This window comes from Cyprinus carpio, chromosome B14, assembly GCF_018340385.1.
Source record: "Cyprinus carpio isolate SPL01 chromosome B14, ASM1834038v1, whole genome shotgun sequence".
NCBI classification, from domain to species: domain Eukaryota; kingdom Metazoa; phylum Chordata; class Actinopteri; order Cypriniformes; family Cyprinidae; genus Cyprinus; species Cyprinus carpio.
The window spans coordinates 25,662,505-25,681,568 of record NC_056610.1 but is presented as its reverse complement, the minus strand read 5'-3'; the positions used below and the strand labels follow the sequence as shown (position 1 = coordinate 25,681,568).

Sequence of the window (19,064 nt, the reverse complement as noted above, 5' to 3'; positions counted from 1 at the left end):
CGAGAGTCTTCTCAACTACAGCAAAGATACACTGGAATCGCTTTTCTCGGTGGGTCTGTTTTACAAAGACACACCGGGTCAGATGAATGAGACTGACCCTCTGGGACGTAACTCAAGGCTGACCAAGAGATGGATCTACACAGCCGGGAGTAAGGTTGTGGAACTGTTGGTGCCTATTCACAGCGATATTTTCTTTCAGGAAAAATTTATGCTAAATGGCGTCGACATAAAAATACGAATGATCAGAGGCAAAGACGAATTCTGTCTGATGAACGATGAGGATGTTGGCTATAAATTAATTATCATGTCGGCTACGCTTTTTGTCAAGAAAGTAACCGTATCACCGGCAGTAAGATTGGCCCATGCCCAGACCTTGCTCTCAACTATGGCCAAGTACCCCATAGATAGGGTGTGCTTGAAAAATTTCTCCATACCAGCAGGGTCCTGTGTATCAAATCAGGAAAATTTGTTTTTGGAGACCTTACCGAAATCTATCATCCAGGCTATGGTGGATAACGACTCTTTCACTGGTACTTACGATAAAAACCCATTCGCATTCAATCATTACGATTTGGAGTTCCTAGCCGTGCACGTCGACGGACAACAATTCCCTGCTAAACCTCTACAACCAGACTTTGCCTCAGGATCTGCCGTGCGTGAATTTTATTAGCTAGCGACCACGACCGGGAGGCATCTTAAAAATCAGGCTCTCTCTATCAATAGGGATGATTTTCTGAAAGGCTACTCGCTTTACGCCTTTAACCTTACGCCTGACGAAGATTGTGGTCAGCACATATCACTCATCAAGTCCGGGAATATCAGACTCGAAGCGCACTTCAAACAACCGTTACCGCATACTATCAACCTCATCGTTTATGCAGTGTTTGACAGCATCATTGAAGTGTCTAATCGCAGACAAGTACTGGCCGATTACTACTGAACGGAAAATGAACACGTTGCAACTCACGGCTATCATGGACAAAATTTCATGTAGCACTCATTTTCTCGGTGTCCTCCCAAGCGATCATCTGCCTGAAACCCCATTAAGGAGCTTACCGTCAATGACTATTGTTAACACCGACACTTCGAGCCAGCCAGGTCAACATTGGTTAGCCATTTATTTAACTCAAGACGGTACAGGGTGTTTCTTTGATAGCTTTGGAAATGCTCCTGACTGCGAATGCTTCCTGATCACCATCAAAAAATTTTTAACATCCAATGCCCCCGTTGTGTTATATTCTACCAAAACGGTTCAGGATTTTACATCGGATACATGCGGACAGCACTGTGTGTTTTTCCTATATCACCTAGCCAGGGGACGAGACTATAACTATGTCATGAATTTGTACAGCAACGATTATATTAAAAATGATAAAATGGTGTCGCTCTTTGTGAAAAGACTAAGATCTAATGCTTGTAATGAAAAAATGTTTCCGTGTATTCAGTGTGTGCAAACGTGTAATGCTTCTATGTCGCATGGTTGAATTATCCATTGTATGTGATTTATTATAAATAAAAACACCTAAAACCGACTTCTGTTTTACCATCTTTTATTTAAAAAAAAATAATTAAACAGTAGGTATACATAGCATTTTCACAGAGACATACATTTAAAGAATATACGTCGTTAAAATTCTAGCCATTGTCTTCGATCGAGAGATGGCGATTTGAACAAGGGTTCATCCAACCTCGGAGCCATAGTGTGTGAAATTCTTTTTTTGACTGACTTTTTAGAAGGTTTTTAAAGAACTAATCATACGTCTAACATGATGATTCGGTACTGTAGAAAATGCGATGTTTAATTCAGCAAACGATTGTAGAAACTCCGACCATCCTAGAGGTCTTCTGTCGTCCCTGACCTGGTGCGGAGCTGTGACATTTTTTAACAAATCGAGCATGTGAGAGCCAGGTATGGGTTTACCTTTAAACACAAATTCACCCGACTTATTCCAAGTACAGAGTCCTTTAGCTTTAGACATTTTGTCTAATATGTATTGACTGTTTTTTACACTTCTCGATGGAATGTTCTTAAGAACTTCGGCCACAACATCTTCTGATCCCTCATTAACTCGGGTTCTAGTATCGATGTGAGTGTCTTTATGTGAGTGTCAGGATTTGGTAACGAGAGCGTTAAAACAGAGCTCTCACGATCGCCTTGTTTAACGATCGTCAAAAACCTTGTTAGGATGCTTGAGTAAAGTTTGGCTTTTTCACTTTGATCCAAATCGGTCCTGAGTAAAATATTTCTTATGGACGTATCCAAATCGTTCTCTATGACCTGTTGAATGTTCTCGCGAGCGGTTCTGGATTTCAACATCTCCAGTTGGTTCTTGGGGACGAGATACATCTTCTCGGCATATTCCATGTTCAACCCTGTATAGACGATATTAAACTGGAAATAAAGGGTACAGCAACGCTTAGGAGGGGTAAAAGAAAACCTCCGTTCTGATTAAAAACTTGTTTCTTGGCGGTTATACCAATTTTCTTTTTGGCAAGAAATTTAATTTCCGATTTTCTTCTTTTAAGTTGTTGGTACTGCTGTCGGCTGATAGGAATTGTACCGTAAAGGATGTTTAGTGCTACTTCGCAGAGTGCTAAAATGATCTCGTCGGACGATGACTGTAAAATAAGATGACGCTGTTTAGGAGTAGCTTTATGTAGCATCTTTAGCAGAGGTAAATGCTTACAAAGCTTGGCAGACATGATGAATGATCCTTAGCTTTCATGCACACTTTTCCTTTGGCAGTACGATAGCCGTACGATTTCGGACTGCTAGAACAGAACTCTGTGATGTAATCGCCGCCCCCTTTTTCATCCGCCAGCTCCCCCAAATGATCCCCCAGAGGAGGCATCCAGTCACCGACCCTAGAAACAAAAATGACGCTTTCGGTGTCCGAGTATAATACTCGGTTGCCAAGTTTGTCCATCAGGTCGTACAGCTCCAGTCGGGCGTGAGCAGTCGTAAATGCGCCTATAAACACATTAATGTTGTGTGTCTGACGAACTTCCCCTTCGAGGGGACGGTGTTGCACAAGCGCGACATCATCTGAGACGAATGTAAAATATTTCAGGGTATCGGTTTTACCAAAAACGATACTGGTGAATTCTTCAGGGTCTTTCACAAGGATGGTTTGTGCTAAATCCTCTCTCATAGAGAATCTCCCCCATAAACTATTAAGCAATATCTTATTTATAGACCTCTGAGCGGGGTTGTGACTGATCTTTTCAGGGTCTAGTTGAATTCTGTATTTTTCATAATATTCGTTGATGTAAGACGCTTTGTCAGCATCCGTGATCACGTTGGATGGATAGCCGGATGCTTGCTGTTTCAAACGCAAAAACTTTTTTACCTAATTGCAAAACAGCGTATCCGTTAAGACGTGTTTTCTCAGATCCTAAAGGCTATTTATTGACGCACCCCGAATTTCATTATTAGTCATGATGCATTTTTTGTTTAAATTATTTTATGCCGACGTCAGATTAAATGCAAACACACGTACACACACACACATCCGCGTCACTGTTAGAATAGCAAAGTGTTTACATAAACATCTTAAAGGAAATTGTTTGCGCTGCTCAGCAAAAGGTTTGTCTCTCGCATGCCACTGAATAAACATTTTGAATAGGGTTTTTAGCTAAAAAATTAAAAACGTTTTGAAACACGTTTGATACAGAATTAGATACGATGAACAAAACTATCTATTATTATAGAATCTAGATCATGTAAGAATACCATGATTAAAATAAGAAACTTAGTTAAAATATAAACAAGATCCGCCGGACAACAGCTGTAAAGGGAGTATGTTTATTTAAACATTAAAGTAATATCGCTCTTTGAGTTAGATGTAGTGCATTTAAAATGTTTTTGCCAACTTATCCGCATTCTCTCTCGCAGCGGACCGAGATGACGGGAGAGCTCTCTCACGCAGGCAGAGAGAGAGAACGCATGGAGTTAAGCACAACAGATTTTTGTAAACCTCTCATTTGAAGAATCGTGACGCCTGCGCGAGGAAGACTTTCGCGAAAATAATGTAAGGGGAATTTATTTTTTTATTGATTTATGCTCAGTTTATTAATAGGTTGAGATTCTTTTTATACCGTAGTCATATTAAATGCAAACACACACACACACACACACACACACACACACGATCTCACGATCTGTTAAAATTATTTATTCTGTTTATTCTTCATCAACACGTCCTAGTTTTGTATGTGGAGTTAATATTTTTATTGAATTATTCTCAGTTTATTAATAGGTTGAGATTCTTTTTATACCGTAGTCATATTAAATACAAACACACACACACACACATACACACACACATGATCTCACGATCTGTTAAAATTGTCTATTAATTATTGACATTAAAGCCAATATCTTTCTCACAGCCCCCATACAGAGAGAGAGAGAGAGCGGGAGAGACAGAGATCAAGAGAGAGCGTGCACGCTGGGCATTACAGAACGCAACCTGATACCTCGGTCACGTACCACACATAGGGTGACCACCCGTCCCGCGTAGCGCGTGCGCGCACAGCGTTTGAAGCCCAATTCATGCGTCCCGCAAATTGAGACCGTGTCATGCATAATGCTTGCTCAAAAAAAAAGTTGGTCGCTCTATATCCTCGAGCCCCAGGCAGCCAAACGAACATTACTTGACAGTTCAGCACGCTTCTGTTGCCACACCCACCCCTCAGTTGAACTGCTGACTAGGTTGTTGTCAACTTTTTCGTTGTTGTCATGACAGCGCACGCACGTGCATACCAGACACACTGGTTAGGAAGTTTTAGATGCGCGCTTTCCAATTCGAAAAATGGAGAAAGAGACTGAGTCTGAGGCACCACCATCATCAATTAAAAAGAGAAGGTGTGGGTACAAGAAAGACTGGGAAAATGAATATTTGTGGCTGAAAGGTGTTGAAGGGGATACCGAGAGGGCTTTTTGTGACCTTAGCAAATGTCCTTCTCAATCGGACATGGAGGGGAATACGATGTCAAACGACACAGACACTTATGTAGTGAAAGAGAAGGTTTTCCTCAATGCTGTACGCTCCAACAAGAAATATAAGTTCAAGAAGAAACCTGAAGGTAAGAAACCTAGTTATGTAAGACCACATTTGTCTAAGATGAAGTTTTATTGATTTTGTACATTGGTGGACTGTCTACAGAGGTGCAAATGTGTCACTTTTAGGAAACAGTAGCCTTTTAGGTCAAAATATGTCATTGTTTTGCATAGGATTGTACCTTGGCACCTTTTTGTATTGTTTATTGTTGTCACTGGTGATGGGTTTGCACTCCTCTGTCCTAAAGGTGTCCCCAGAACACTGAACAGTTTTTTTTTTTCCTGCACCTGCCTTTACTAACATGCAAGTTAACCATCCTTCCTCCCGCTTCTCGTTCCGTGAACCTCTGGAGTTGTGAGTTAAGACTTTTTTTTTTTAACTGTTCCTGTGTTGTTGAGCAACTACAATTCCTGTTAAACCTATAATTTTTTATTATAATTTATTTAAAGTGAATAAATTGTAATGAAAAATAAATAAAATTAAATAGCTAAAGTAAATCGTAAGTGGAAGTGCATCTGTCAGTTCATTGAATGTTCAAAAATATTATGAATCTTTATTTAGAAAAAAATACACATTGGTTGGCCTACTCATGAGCATACATCAGCAATTACACATGTTGAGGGGAATAGGGCATTATTAATATACAATGTAAGGTGGTATGTGCTAGAAATGGGTAAACCACTATCAGTGAGTCTGCCCGTGGGGTGGGGGCACCGCCGCGCCAGGCAGTGTCCCACATTGTCCCTCAGAAACATACCCCTTGTCCCCCCTTGGGCTTAATAGCAGGTGGTCACCCTAACCACACACACACACACAGACACTTCCGCAGATGAGTCCGGATATGAGAATGTGTATAAGATCTACAAACACATTCTTCAGGGATCTCATTCATCACTTGGTCACTGAACAAACAACACATTTCACCTCGCGGAGCTCAAAGGATGACGGATGGATTTCACACACGCCGGGGTTCCGCATATGGAAATTATTAATAGGGCAAAGTGCACATCTGGACATAATTAACATGTCAAAGGTCAAACTCATCAATCATTTAGTCATTTGCTGGCGGTTATGAACTACTCACATATCATGTGCTGAGGAGTAATTTTAACTCGTTGCTGCAATAATCAGGCCCAATGTTGCTGAGTTTGAACTAGTCATCTGGCTAGAATTTACCATGGATAGTCTACAAACAGCAGAGATCAAAAACTGAAAATGACTGAGCGATGAGAAACTAATGTCAAAGTATTACCTAAGTCTATAATGTAAAATAATACAAGTCTAATCATTTAACACTTTCTTTGTTATTAGCAACATCTGCAGGGGAAAACAAGTTACATTTGGACTAATTATTAAAATTCATTTGATTTCTGGGTGTGTTGTTTTTGTCCTTTGTTTTTATGTCAGTTCAAATTAATTGTGTGCTTTCTGTTGCTTAGTATGTTAATTGACTGCACTCACTGTAGAATATTAATTGACTGTAAAAAAGTGAACATTCTATATGCTTGTGACTTTTGACTGCAAATACAGTTTTATTTCAATGCATGTTATTTCCAACACTGACTCCATTTACAAATGCACAAATTAAACATGTTAAAAGTCATCTAAAAAGTCACTTAAAAAAAAAAAACAGGCACCCCAAAACTAAGAAATGGAGCAAGAGCTTTAAACAGATAAAACATCTAAATAGACACTGAAAATTAAGAGAAATCAACCAAAACCAATAGAAAAAAGTAAATGAGCAAGAGCAGAAATGTGAAAATAAACAAATGACTTCACCATCTAGCAGATCTGACTAAAAAAAAAATAAAAGACAGATGAAAGCTGGATTGATGTGAGAATTGGTGACATTATAGGAAGTCATTTCTCATAGATTTGATGATATGCTGCTGCTTTCATGAATCTTCTGCTGTGTGTTCATGTCCTTCTCTCAATCTTCTCATCCTCACTTTCTGATCTTTCTGCTTCTTTCCTAAAAGCATCACATCATCATCATCATCATCATTTTCTCAAGTGTGTCTCATGTAGATGTGAAAAGCTCCTAACAGACCCAAAAGAACCATCAGCTGAAGACACCAGACCAACACAAACACCAGAGACACTGAACACATGAACAAAAAGAATTAGACACCAAAAAAAAAAAAAAAACATCACTTCATGTTTCCAGGAGTGTGTTTGTTAAACTCGTACCACCTTCTGATGTCTGTGTGCTGCTGGTCACTGCAGAGGTCACACTAGAGGTCACACTAGAGGTCACAGCTTCAGTAGTTGCTCCTGAAATAAAACATCAGCACAGAATCAGCTGCTTTCTCTCTGAAACACATCAACACAATTCACTGCTGAGATCAAGCTGAAACAAACTAATGATGTTTTTCAAGAATTAAGAGCCCAATTAAGAGACTTGACTGCTTTGCATCATTGGTGTTGCTGTAGTTTTTATATAGAGATTATCTGGACATTCATGAATTATAATCTCACCAGGACAGGGTTTGAGTCTAATGGTCTTCTGTGCGTGACTGACGTTGTTCTTCACGCTGCAGCTGATGTCTCCATCAGTTCCCTCATCCAGATCAATGCTGCTGTTTCCAAACATTAGTCCTTCTTCTAGTACTTTTCCATTCAGAGTCCAGCTGTAGATGATCTGATCGCCTTTAGAGGAGCAGAACACTGACGTCTGATTGGAGGAGCAGATGATTGACACTTCCACTGAGCCAATAGGAGCTGGAAGGAGGGACACATGACAGTCAGCACATAACCAGAGTCAATGTCAAGACAGAATGAGTCTGATGAGAGAGTTTGTGTACCTTGAACATTCACTTGAAGATCACTACTTATGATCATATCTATCTCAATGACATATAGTGTGTATATTCCTGAATCTGCTATGATCACATTGTTTATGATCAGAGTCATATTATCAAAGAAGAACTCAGATCGGATTCTGATGGATTCATCTTTATGCTCTTTATTGTCTGTTATGCTAAAAACATTCAGTGTACTGCTATTATTTAACGTCTTAAATAAATAAAGGTCATCATATTGAGGGTACAGCTCCATCTGTAGACTGAGTTTGTGTCCCAGAGCTGCATAACAGTGACTGATCGAACTTATTTGATCAAACCTGCAGAGCTGATCCATGATGTGCCGGTTTTCAAATGATGTTCTTAATAATCATCTAAAAACATCATAAAATGGTTTAATAAGTGCAGTTTTTTTATGTCCCAGCCACTTTTTGAAAACAACTAAAAAAATAGCTAGTGGAAGACATGTATAACACAGAAAAAGCATCTCCAATCCATCATTGCTCATAATGTAATTCAAATAACTTTAAATACTTGTACAGCAGCCAGAACAACAGAGGTCTGGTGTATAAACTGCCATGCACATATCTGGATTTATAAATAAAAGGTGGTATGTATGCACAATATAAATAGAAATATCAGTAATTGTTGTATGCGCTGCTTCTGGAACATTTTTCCCATGACATCTTAACATTTAATAATACCACGGATTGCTATTAAATTTCTGCTTTGAATTGTACTCTAATCACATTTTGAGTGTAAAGAAAATATTTTCATGCAAATAATGACTGCAGCAAAATTATTAAAATATAATTAATTATTACTGAAATTGTCCCAGTGCTGCTGTGTTGGAACGAGGAGACAAGGAGCACATAGGAATTTCTCAAAGAACATCTTTATTCATCCAAATCAAGATTCACATGGAATAGGCAGGAACACACAGGAGGGTTAGGCGTACAAATACCAGACGCTAGACTGGAAACAAAACAGGGCTTAAGTAATAAGGGAACTAATGGGATACACCTCGGATCAAAAGAACTTAACGGGGAACACCTGGAAACAAATTACATAATCAGGACAGGAAAAGGAAGGAAACCAAACATGGGCATAAAAATGAACATGGAGCATGTGGGGGAGGAAAACACAAGACACAGAAACACAGGGATGACATTACTCCCCCCTCCCGGAAGGTGCGCCCATGCACCTCATAACAACCAACGGGGAGGGGGGGTGGGCACTCCAGAGTCCTCTCGGGACAGGCCTACAGGGACAGATGGCCTCCAGGGCGGTACCCGTTCCAGGACCCATGGCGAATCACAGGCATGTGCAGAGGGGGGTGCGGTGGGTGCTTGAGCACCTGCCCGTTTTCCCCTATTATTTTACAAGAATAGTGTGAAGAGAGCATGCACAGCTGTTGTTTATACTGCTGTGTGTAACCTGTGGAAGTAAGATTAGCTGCAGCAAGGGGCTATAATATTTTTGTTCAATATTTTCCTAATGACAATTTTAAGATGGTTTATAAAGACTACTACAAGCTCATTTTCCCCATTTTTTATTATAGAATTAGGCAGGATATATGTTTCAGTTTATATAGGCTACTAAATTATGTGTCAATCAGTACTGCAATATTCATATAGTTTACCTTTATTACCTGGAGATAACTTGAAAAACACTCATAAACCATAGGCCTATATTTTCGCAATCTTGTGTTTATTGTCCTCACGTTTTTTCTGCTTTTTATTCAGCTAAACTACATACAGTGCCCTCCATAAGTATTGGAACAGTAAAGACAAAATTGTTCTGTTTGCTGTGGAGTCAAGAAATCTGTAAATATAATTAAAAGATGAATATGAGACAAAACTACAGAATGTCACATTTTATTATTGGGTGATCCAACACAAAGATGTTTTACCAGCTAAGAAGATCAGCACTTTTAGAGTTTCATCTCCCTATCTGATGTGAGCATAAGTATTGGAACAATTGCCTCACAGGTCTTTCTAAGTGTTCAGCTGTGTCCTGTTGCATTAATTCTACAGATATTAAAAGCAGGGAATGTGTCTTATCAGTTATAACCATTGCTTCTGCATTCTAAGTCGTGCATACGATGATGACACACAAACCAGGATGAAGACGAGGAAGTCGACTCTGAAAGAAAAGCAAGCAATTTGGATGCTAAAAGAAAAGAGGAAGTCAATTAGAACTATAGGAAAAAAGGGCATGTAGAAATTAAGAGTTTGGAAACTACTTGTGACATCAGCAACCAACGACGACCTGATCGGCTGAGAAAAAACAACAGTAGTTGATGACAGACAAATCATAAAAGCTGTGAAAATGAACCCTAAAATACATGTCTGTAAAATCACCAACAACCTCCAGAAAGCTGGGGTGATGCTCTGTCAATCAACAGTCCGCAGGAGAATTTGACACAGAATTACAGAAGCTACACAGCAAGATGCAAACCTCTGATCAGCACCAAAAATAGAAAGGCAAGATTCTTCAGAAATGTGAGCCAGTAGAGTTTTGGAACTGAGTTGATGGACTGATGAGACAAAGATTAAACTTTATCTAAGTGTGTAGAAAAAAGGGAACTGCAAATGATCCTAAGCATACAACCTCATCTGTAAAGCTTGGTGGAGGTGATGTCATGGCATGGGCATGTGTTGTTGTCTCTAGAACACGACCTCTTAATTTTAATGATGACTTAATGTATGCTGGCAGTAGCAGAATGAATTTGGAAGGGTACAAAATCATCTTGGCTACCAATATTCAAGAAAATGCCACCAAAATCATTAGAAAGCACTTCATATTGGATCAGAACAATGACCCAAAAACACACTGCTAGTTCAGTCAAGGGCTTTATCAGGGCAAAGAAATGTAAAGTCTTAGATTGCCCAAATCAATCTCCAGATTTAAATCTTATTGAACATTAATTTCTAATTCCAGTGATTAAGAGGTGCAAATATATAATATATATATATATATATATATATATATATATATATATATATATATATATATATCTTTTAACTTTTAAACTTAAAATGTTTTTTTTTTCTGTTTTTTGTTTCTTTTTCAAAATTGTGTCACAGCATTTGCTGCTATCTATACAGAAGCATCCGCTTCAATACATGTCTCAGTAAGGAGCACGGCCCTATTAAAAGCCATGCTCCATGTGCCCCTTTTATACCTCCAAAGGTATCTGCATGGCCCTGGCAGATCAGGCAGCTCACTGAGCCATGGCCGAGAGCATTCCTTTTCGCCTCATACTCCTCTTTTGGTTATGAGTGAATAGGGTGGCTGGCAGACTTGACGTTGCAGCGGCTGGCAGGCTTGTGTCAGTGGCGGCCAGCAGGCTTGACTGATGAATGATCTGCGGACTCACAGTGATCCCGCAGAATTTGCATGTTTGCTCCATGAAGTAAAGATCTCAGTGGGCTAGGGCAGAAAAACGAGCAGCGACTTCCTTGCCGTAGGAATAAAAACCAAGAAAACAAAAATGGGGAGAAGGGGCGCCGCTTACACTGTTTTGGTCCAGTACTCTGTCACGGCACTGCTACTGTGTTGGAACAAGGAGACGAGGAGCAGGTAGGAATTTCTCAAAGAACATCTTTATTCATCCAAATCAAGATTCACATGGAACAGGCAGGAACACACAGGAGGGTTAGACATACAACACCAGACACTAGACTGGAAACAACACAGGGCTTAAGTAATAATGGAACTAATGGGACACACCTGGGATCAATAGAACTAAACGGGGAACACCTGGAAACAAATTACATAATCAGGACAGGAAAAGGAAGGAAACCAAACATGGGCATAAAAATTAACATGGAGCACATGGGGAGGAAAACACAAGACACAGAAACACAGGGCTGACAGATATAGAGGCAAGTGGAAGTTAGAGATCTGTTAGCAGTGATAAAGCTGAACCATGTCATAATGTGTGAAAACAAGAATAGAAGTGCATTTTTATTAATTAATTAATTTATTTATTTATTTTTAAGGAAATTATATATTTGTTTGAAAGCTCCTGAAAAGGTAAAGTAATTTGTACTTTTTGTATTTCCGGGTACATAATCAGCTGTTATACTTTAGGGAAGGAGATTTCTGAGGAGCTCTGTCAGCTGTGGGGGGAATTCAGACTCCTGCACTTTATTTCTGAATTTCCACCACAAACTTTTAAAGACACAACTATCACTCTGGAGTCTTTAACAAAGATATCCAACTCTTTTACTGTAAGTTTTGAAAAACACTTCAATATTACTGTGTTTTACTTCTGAGATTAATTTGATTGATCAGCATCATAAATGTTTGATGTGAAAGTGACTCACATGCAGCAGTTTGCAGCAGCAGCATCAGTCCAAAGATGATCATCATTTCTCTAAAGCCAAGTTTCAGAAGAACTCAATCCCAGCAGAAGAGTGTGATGCTGCTTCAGATCGTCTGTGTTCTGGCTCTCATCAAGCGTCTTCACGGCACAATAAGGAAATATCTGAAGAGGAAGTTTCCTCTTATAGAGGAAGATGCTGCTGCTGATGCTGTTAGTCTGCACTAAAATAAATCTAAAACAGACAGTGAAACTAGGAGAAATGTGTAGAAGAAGAAGATAAAGAAGAAGTAACATTTATATTAAACTGTAGCTTGTTGCGATTTGATCTAGTCAAGTTAGAATTTAACATGGATAGTCTAAACCAGCTAATAAACCTGGGAAATCAGGGGGTAAGCCCCAAGTGAATCTTTCAAAGCACTTTCAAAGACAGCTGAGATACAGAGCCTCCATGTGTGCCGTCAATGCAAGGGCTCATTTAGATGTACATGTAGCTATTGTCACATTTTTCAACTTCATGGGTCCTTAACTTCAGAATAGCACCAACAATGCAATGGCTCATTCAATTTAATTCACGTTTATTTTTTATTGTTTTACACACTGCATGTTGTTTCAAAGCAGCTTTACAGAAAATGCATTTTTCTCTCTTGCAAATCCAGAATAGTTTATATATATAAGAGATGGTGTCAGAAAGTATGTTGTAAGATACTACAAATTATAGTATCTAGAAATATCATATATGCATTTAAACAAACTTCATGTGCATTTTAAAGCAATGGAATCATGATGATCCAGAGCTGACATCATCTGTGGTACTCTTTTTCTGGCCAGGACACACTTGAAAAAGAGATTTTTAACCTCAGTGAGTCTCTTCCTGGTTAAATAAAGGTAATAATACTCACAGGAGAAGACGTCATCTATTCACAGGTGTTGGGTCATCTGAAGTCTTCATAAGAGGCTGGATCCAAACTGAAGCTGTCTTAATCTCTGGTTACCTTGGGATGAGTCCATATTTAAAAACGGTAGTCAAAAGTGCTGGGTATAACCTATAACTTGGTATAGTGAATGGTATATTGAAAATGGAGTGTGTTGTGTCGTGATCTTGTAACAAGGGAATAGGTATGATTTTGGCATTGGTGGGGACATAACAGACAACAAACATTTAATTGTTTGATAAAAAAAATATTGCTAGGAACAATTTAGTAGTTGCTGAATATTGGTAGAATCATATAGTGTCCCTACACCCTTGAAAATTATAACAAGTGATCTCCGACTTTGGAAACTGCACTTTTCTCCTTAAATATGAAGAGATCACAGATTAATTAATTAATCCAAAATTTCACAAAAGGCTTATGAACATCATCTTAGTCAGTCATTGAAGTGAGTTGCTGTTTTTGTCATTTCTGGGGAAGACTCATTCACTTTTCTTTCTGTTTTAAATATGTTTTCTTTGAATTATTTAACTACTTGAAAGAGAATATAGGAAAATATAACTAAATTTGTTTCCTGCTAGCTAAATTTCACATACATAAAAATCTGGCACTAAACCTCTCTTTTCTTTAAGTAGATCTAGTCAAGGACTTCAGAGCAAAGATCGCAAATCATTCAATTCATGAAATGATTCACAAACCTGCTCCAAAGTTCTGATCTGAATCAAAATGGCACAGCATTGATGGTGTAATTACAAGTGCATTAAACAAACCATCAGATCACTTAAACACAACTAGGTAATTTTCTGCTTAAGCTTTAGCTCTGTTCAGCAGTCTGTCGAATCCTCAATGTCTCTGACTGAAACCTGAATCTGTACGAAGAACATAAATAGTCATCCAACATTTCCAGCATTTCAAAACTAAAATCCTTCTCTTATTTCTTGGGAAGTCGGAAGCAGAAGTCGTTCATAGGGCAACATGTACATTTTTTTTTTTACGTTCCCATTAAAAATTATAAATCCACAATAGTGTTTCTATAGGTTTCCAAATAATGAAAATATATGGAGAGACTGATTATGCTGATCGTGTTAAATTTTCAGTCTCTACCTCAACACTCATACAGCAGCGTAGTATTCTGTAATTTGGTAACACGAATATAGTTCAAAATGTACATTAATTAAAAAAAATAATAAAATAAAAACTAGATTTACAATGTTAATAAGACGTCTGCATTTACATCTGCTAGACATATTGTTAGAATGTTTGCTCATTTGCAAAATGTCTATTGGACGTTTCCTATCAGATGTCAAACAGACAGACGTATATTATGTCTTTAAGATGTTTATGATTTAGAATGTATGTAAAACTGACATCTGAAAGACATCTGTCAGACGTTTGTACACAGCACATGCTTTCCAGATTAAGCGATCTTTAACAGACATCTTGCAGACGTACGTGTGCTATCTGGGAAATGTAGCTAAAATAAATTGATTGCAACCACTTGCCATAAAAAAATTAGTAAATTCAATGAATCATTTTTTTTCATTGCATCATTTAGGCTACATCAGGGCAAGATTTTTCATTTTTACATCTGAATTATGATTTGTTATCATCTGTGTTATCAATCACTTAAAACCAACTAATTAATATTATTATCAAATAGTAATATTAATAAACATGTAATATGTTATATTTGATGATTTCTGTGCATGAATGTAAATTTTGTCAAAAACAACAACACAGGTTTGGAAATGAAGATGTAGAATAAATAATGATAGTTTTTGGGTGAATTATTCCATTAGTAACAGAAGCAGTTTGTCTATGAACTGCAGATTAATGCATATTATATTTACATATATTCATTTATCAGATGCTTTAATCCAATCCAATTTACAAATGAGGACAAACATAAATGGATAAAGTGATAAATGCAATAATATAATACTGTAGGTTCATGAACTCAAGACTGACTTGTGGGACGTCGTCTCTTTCAGGGAAGACCTTGCATTTTCCAACATGACAATGCCAGACCACATACTACATCAATTACAACATCATGGCTGCGTAGAAGAAGGATCCGGGTACTGAAATGGCCAGCCTGCAGTCCAGATCTTTCACCCAGAGAAAACATTTGGCGCATCGTGAAGAGGAAGATGAGACAAAGAAGACCTAAGACAGTTGAGCAACTAGAAGCCTGTATTAGACAAGAATGGGAAAACATTCCTATTCCTAAACTTGAGCAACTTGTCTCTGCAGTCCCCAGACGTTTGCAGACTGTTATAAAAAGAGGAGGGGATGCCACACAGTGGTAAACATGGCCTTGTTCCAACTTTTTTGATATGTGTTGATGCCATGAAATTTAAAATCAACTTATTTTTCCCTTAAAATTATACATTTTCTCAGTTTAAACATTTGATATGTCATCTATGTTGTATTCTGAACAAAATATTACAATTTGAAACTTCCACATCATTGCACTCCATTTTTATTCACAATTTGTACAGTGTCCCAACTTTTTTGGAACCAGGTTTGTATTTCCAAGATTTCATTAACAAGATCCAAAAAAAGACTGCTGTGCTTCATGTTTTGACTCCTCTACTAAACTCCAGTATATTTCCTGCCATTCTAATTGAGTGACTTGTTTGTTCTCATGTTTGAAGCGCTCCACTTTTTCATCCAGTTTCTGCTTCTGAATCTCCTGAATGTCTTTCTCTATTTCTTTAAACATGTCATTGGTGAAGTGTGTTCCCCCGTTTTCTATCACCATCTTCTCTATTTTACTGATCAGATCTTTGAACTGTGAGAAACTAGCAGACTCACTGTCCACACAGAAGAATCGATTTCCACAACTGTCTACAAACTCTTTCAGATCTGGATTACCATTTTGTAGAAACTGCTCAATGGTTATATTTTTCTTCTCTAACTGATTTTTGTGAGTGAAGAGGACTACAGCAGTAATCATGGGGTTGTATATCTAAACGTAGTTAAATGAAAAGGCCCGTTTCACACTAGACACGTAAGGCGTAATATGTTGAACCTAAAAAATGATGTTTTTGGATCAAATGTACCATAGTCCTGCTAAAAAGTTTTGAACAACATTGAATTTGATCAACAGGCTACGTGATTAAATCCGTTTTTTTTTTTGTTTTTTTTCTCGAATCATTTGAACCAGTTGCTTTGGAAGGCTACACACTGGTGATGCCTGCTGGTCAGATGTAAATGCAACAAGAACTCAGACCAAACATGCATCAAAACAACATTTACAAACCAGTTGTAAATGTTTAATTGAAAGTGTAATCCAATTAACATATCATCTAATACCATTAAATATGAAGTGTCTGTGTTCTTTTATTCACTTGTCTTTTATTAACTTGATTTGTTTGTTTTATTGAGAGCTTGACTTTGGCAGTTTGATACGCAGCTAAATTTGGTTCTTAATTTATCTTTTAGTGCTCAATCCTGTTCAGTACCCACACAGTAATTCTCGTTACAACTGCATTATACAACTCAATTAACTCAATTCAGGAATTTGACACCTAAACCCTAACCCTTGACATCTTGACCACCTGACCTAACTCTTATGAAATAAAAGAGCTTGAGACTTTTGACTGGAAATACAGTTTCATTTCAAAGCATTTTATTTTCATTTAACTAACCATATGCCAAATATACCTTTTTATTTCAAAACTGACTCCACTTACAAATGAATAAAAAATAGACATATGTGTCTAAACATGTTAAAAATCAGAAAATACAGAAGATCTGCTGCTCTCATGAATCTTCTGCTGTGTGTTCATGTCCTTCTCTCAATCTTCTCATCCTCAATTTCTGATCTTCCTGTTTGTTTCCTAAAAACATCATCGTCATCATCATCATCACACTCTTAATATCTGCATGTCAAATCCATAATGATGATGATAAATGTCTCTCACCTGACGTGTGTCTCATGTAGATGTGAAAAGCTCCTAACAGACCCAACAGAACCATCAGCTGAAAACACCAGACCAACACAAACACATCAATCAATTAATCAATAAATCAATCAATCAATCAATCTGTGTAGTTGATCTGTAGATCAGTAATTACCAACCTTGTTCCTGGAGACCCCCCCAACACTGCACACTTTGCATCTCTCCGTTGTCTGACACACCCATTTTAGGTCTTAGAGTCTCTACTAATGAGCTCATGATCTGAAATAGGCGTATTTGATTGAGGAGACATGGATAACCTGTAGTGTTGGGCGGCTTCCAGGAACCTGGTTGGGAACCACTGCTGTAGATGAACAGACATGATCTCACCAGGACAGGGTTTGAGTCTAATGGTCTTCAGTGCGTGACTGACGTGGTTCTTCACACTGCAGCTGATGTCTCCATCAGTTCTCTCATCCAGATCAATGCTGCTGTTTGCATCCATCAGTGGATCTCCATTCAGAGTCCAGCTGTAGAGGAGCTGATCCCCCTCAGAGGAGCAGAACACCCTCATCCCCCCACTGGAGGAGCAGATGATTGACACTTCCACTGAGCCAATAGGAGCTGGAGGGAGAGACACATCACAGTCACATGGCAAACACAGGAGAATCTTGTTCTTCCATACTTATACTATTACTGGAGTATGTAGTGTGTTTACTGTGTGCTACAGGAATAAAAACCTTCACAGAGATTCAACTGATTCATTTGCATGAGAGTGAGATCTTTGGAGAACATAAGATTGTAATGAGTCTGATGAGAGAGTTTCTGTACCTTCAACAATCACCTGAAGATCTCTAGATGTTTCTGAGCCATCTGAGCGATCGAGAGTTAACCTGTAATTCCCTGAATCTTCTCTGATCACACGGTTTATTATCAGAGTCCCATTAATGAATGTCACTTCAGGTCTGTTATTATAAAGATCACACTGACTCATCCTCATCCTGCCGTTCTTTACTCTACAAACCGGACCATCTGCTGTGTTGATTATTCTCTTTTGTATCTTCAGGTCATATTCACTAGCATCCAGCACCATCATCAGATTGAGTTTGTGTCCCAGAAGTGCGTAACAGGGATCAGACTGATCAAATCTGCAGAACCGATTCAGACCTGAAGAACAACACACACACACACACACACACACACACACACACACACACACACACACACACACACACACACAGTGAAATCCACACTCAGTAAAATGAGCATGACCTCTAAACCCTTTCATTTTTTCCATAACTCTATTATTTCAATATTTAATTTTGGAAAAGTTTCATCACAGTTGGCATATTTTTTTTTTAATTTAACGTAACCGCTTGTAAAATGAATATTGTTGTTCATTACATATAATTGTTCAGTAACTAATATTTAATATAAATAGACAACAAAAGGCACGAGCCCCACTATAATTAGCTGCGTTCCAATTCAAGCCTGCATCCTTCGCATTTGAAGGCCGATTGCCTGACCATGGCGAGAGAAAGACTGTCCCAATTTCAAAGGCATCTTCGAATGCGCTTGTTTGTTTCTCGTATAACGAAAGCTACAAGTGATGGATCCAAAGCAAAACTGCCCTATGAGTGAGTTAGTATCCATTCACTCAAAAACTCTGATTCATTATGGAACGAAACAAGGTTTTAAACATGGAAATTATTTTAGACTTTATTTTAACTTTTCACAATATCGTACAAGGCTCAACTGATAAACAACCAGGGAAACACTAGCGTTTCACTTCATAGAGATCAATACATTGACCAACGCTGACACCCGTCATGTGAAATCCCATTAACCGCTGAAAAAGCATCCTACGACAAAGATGTTGAATTCATCAGCAGATACGGACATGGCAAAATTATTTATTATCATTAATTTATGAACTGACCTAAAGAATCTTTCTCCCAAAATTCACTACTCAATAATACCTACAGTACCTAATAGACTGATAAATTACGAAAGCCCTAGCCGTTGTTACTTGT

The 19,064-nt window shown here is 38.2% G+C and overlaps 1 protein-coding gene across 14 annotated transcripts in view; it reads right to left on the bottom strand.

Moving 5' to 3' along the window:
- LOC109067214 overlaps positions 1-19,064 on the bottom strand; it is a 280,709-nt gene that overhangs the window by 71,111 nt on the left and 190,534 nt on the right. For 8 of the 14 annotated variants that reach the window (XM_042738737.1, XM_042738740.1, XM_042738741.1 and 5 more), the window contains exons 8-9: positions 17,863-18,198; positions 17,422-17,655 (exon numbers count right to left, since the gene is read on the bottom strand). The exons of 1 other annotated variant lie outside the window; for it this stretch is intronic. In XM_042738737.1, coding sequence (XP_042594671.1) covers positions 17,422-17,655; positions 17,863-18,198 — 570 coding nt within the window. Of the gene's footprint in view, positions 1-7,203; positions 7,338-16,738; positions 16,972-17,055; positions 17,114-17,421; positions 17,656-17,862; positions 18,199-19,064 lie in introns of those variants that run through there. 5 more of the 14 variants (XM_042738744.1, XM_042738745.1, XM_042738743.1 and 2 more) reach the window with 4 other exon arrangements.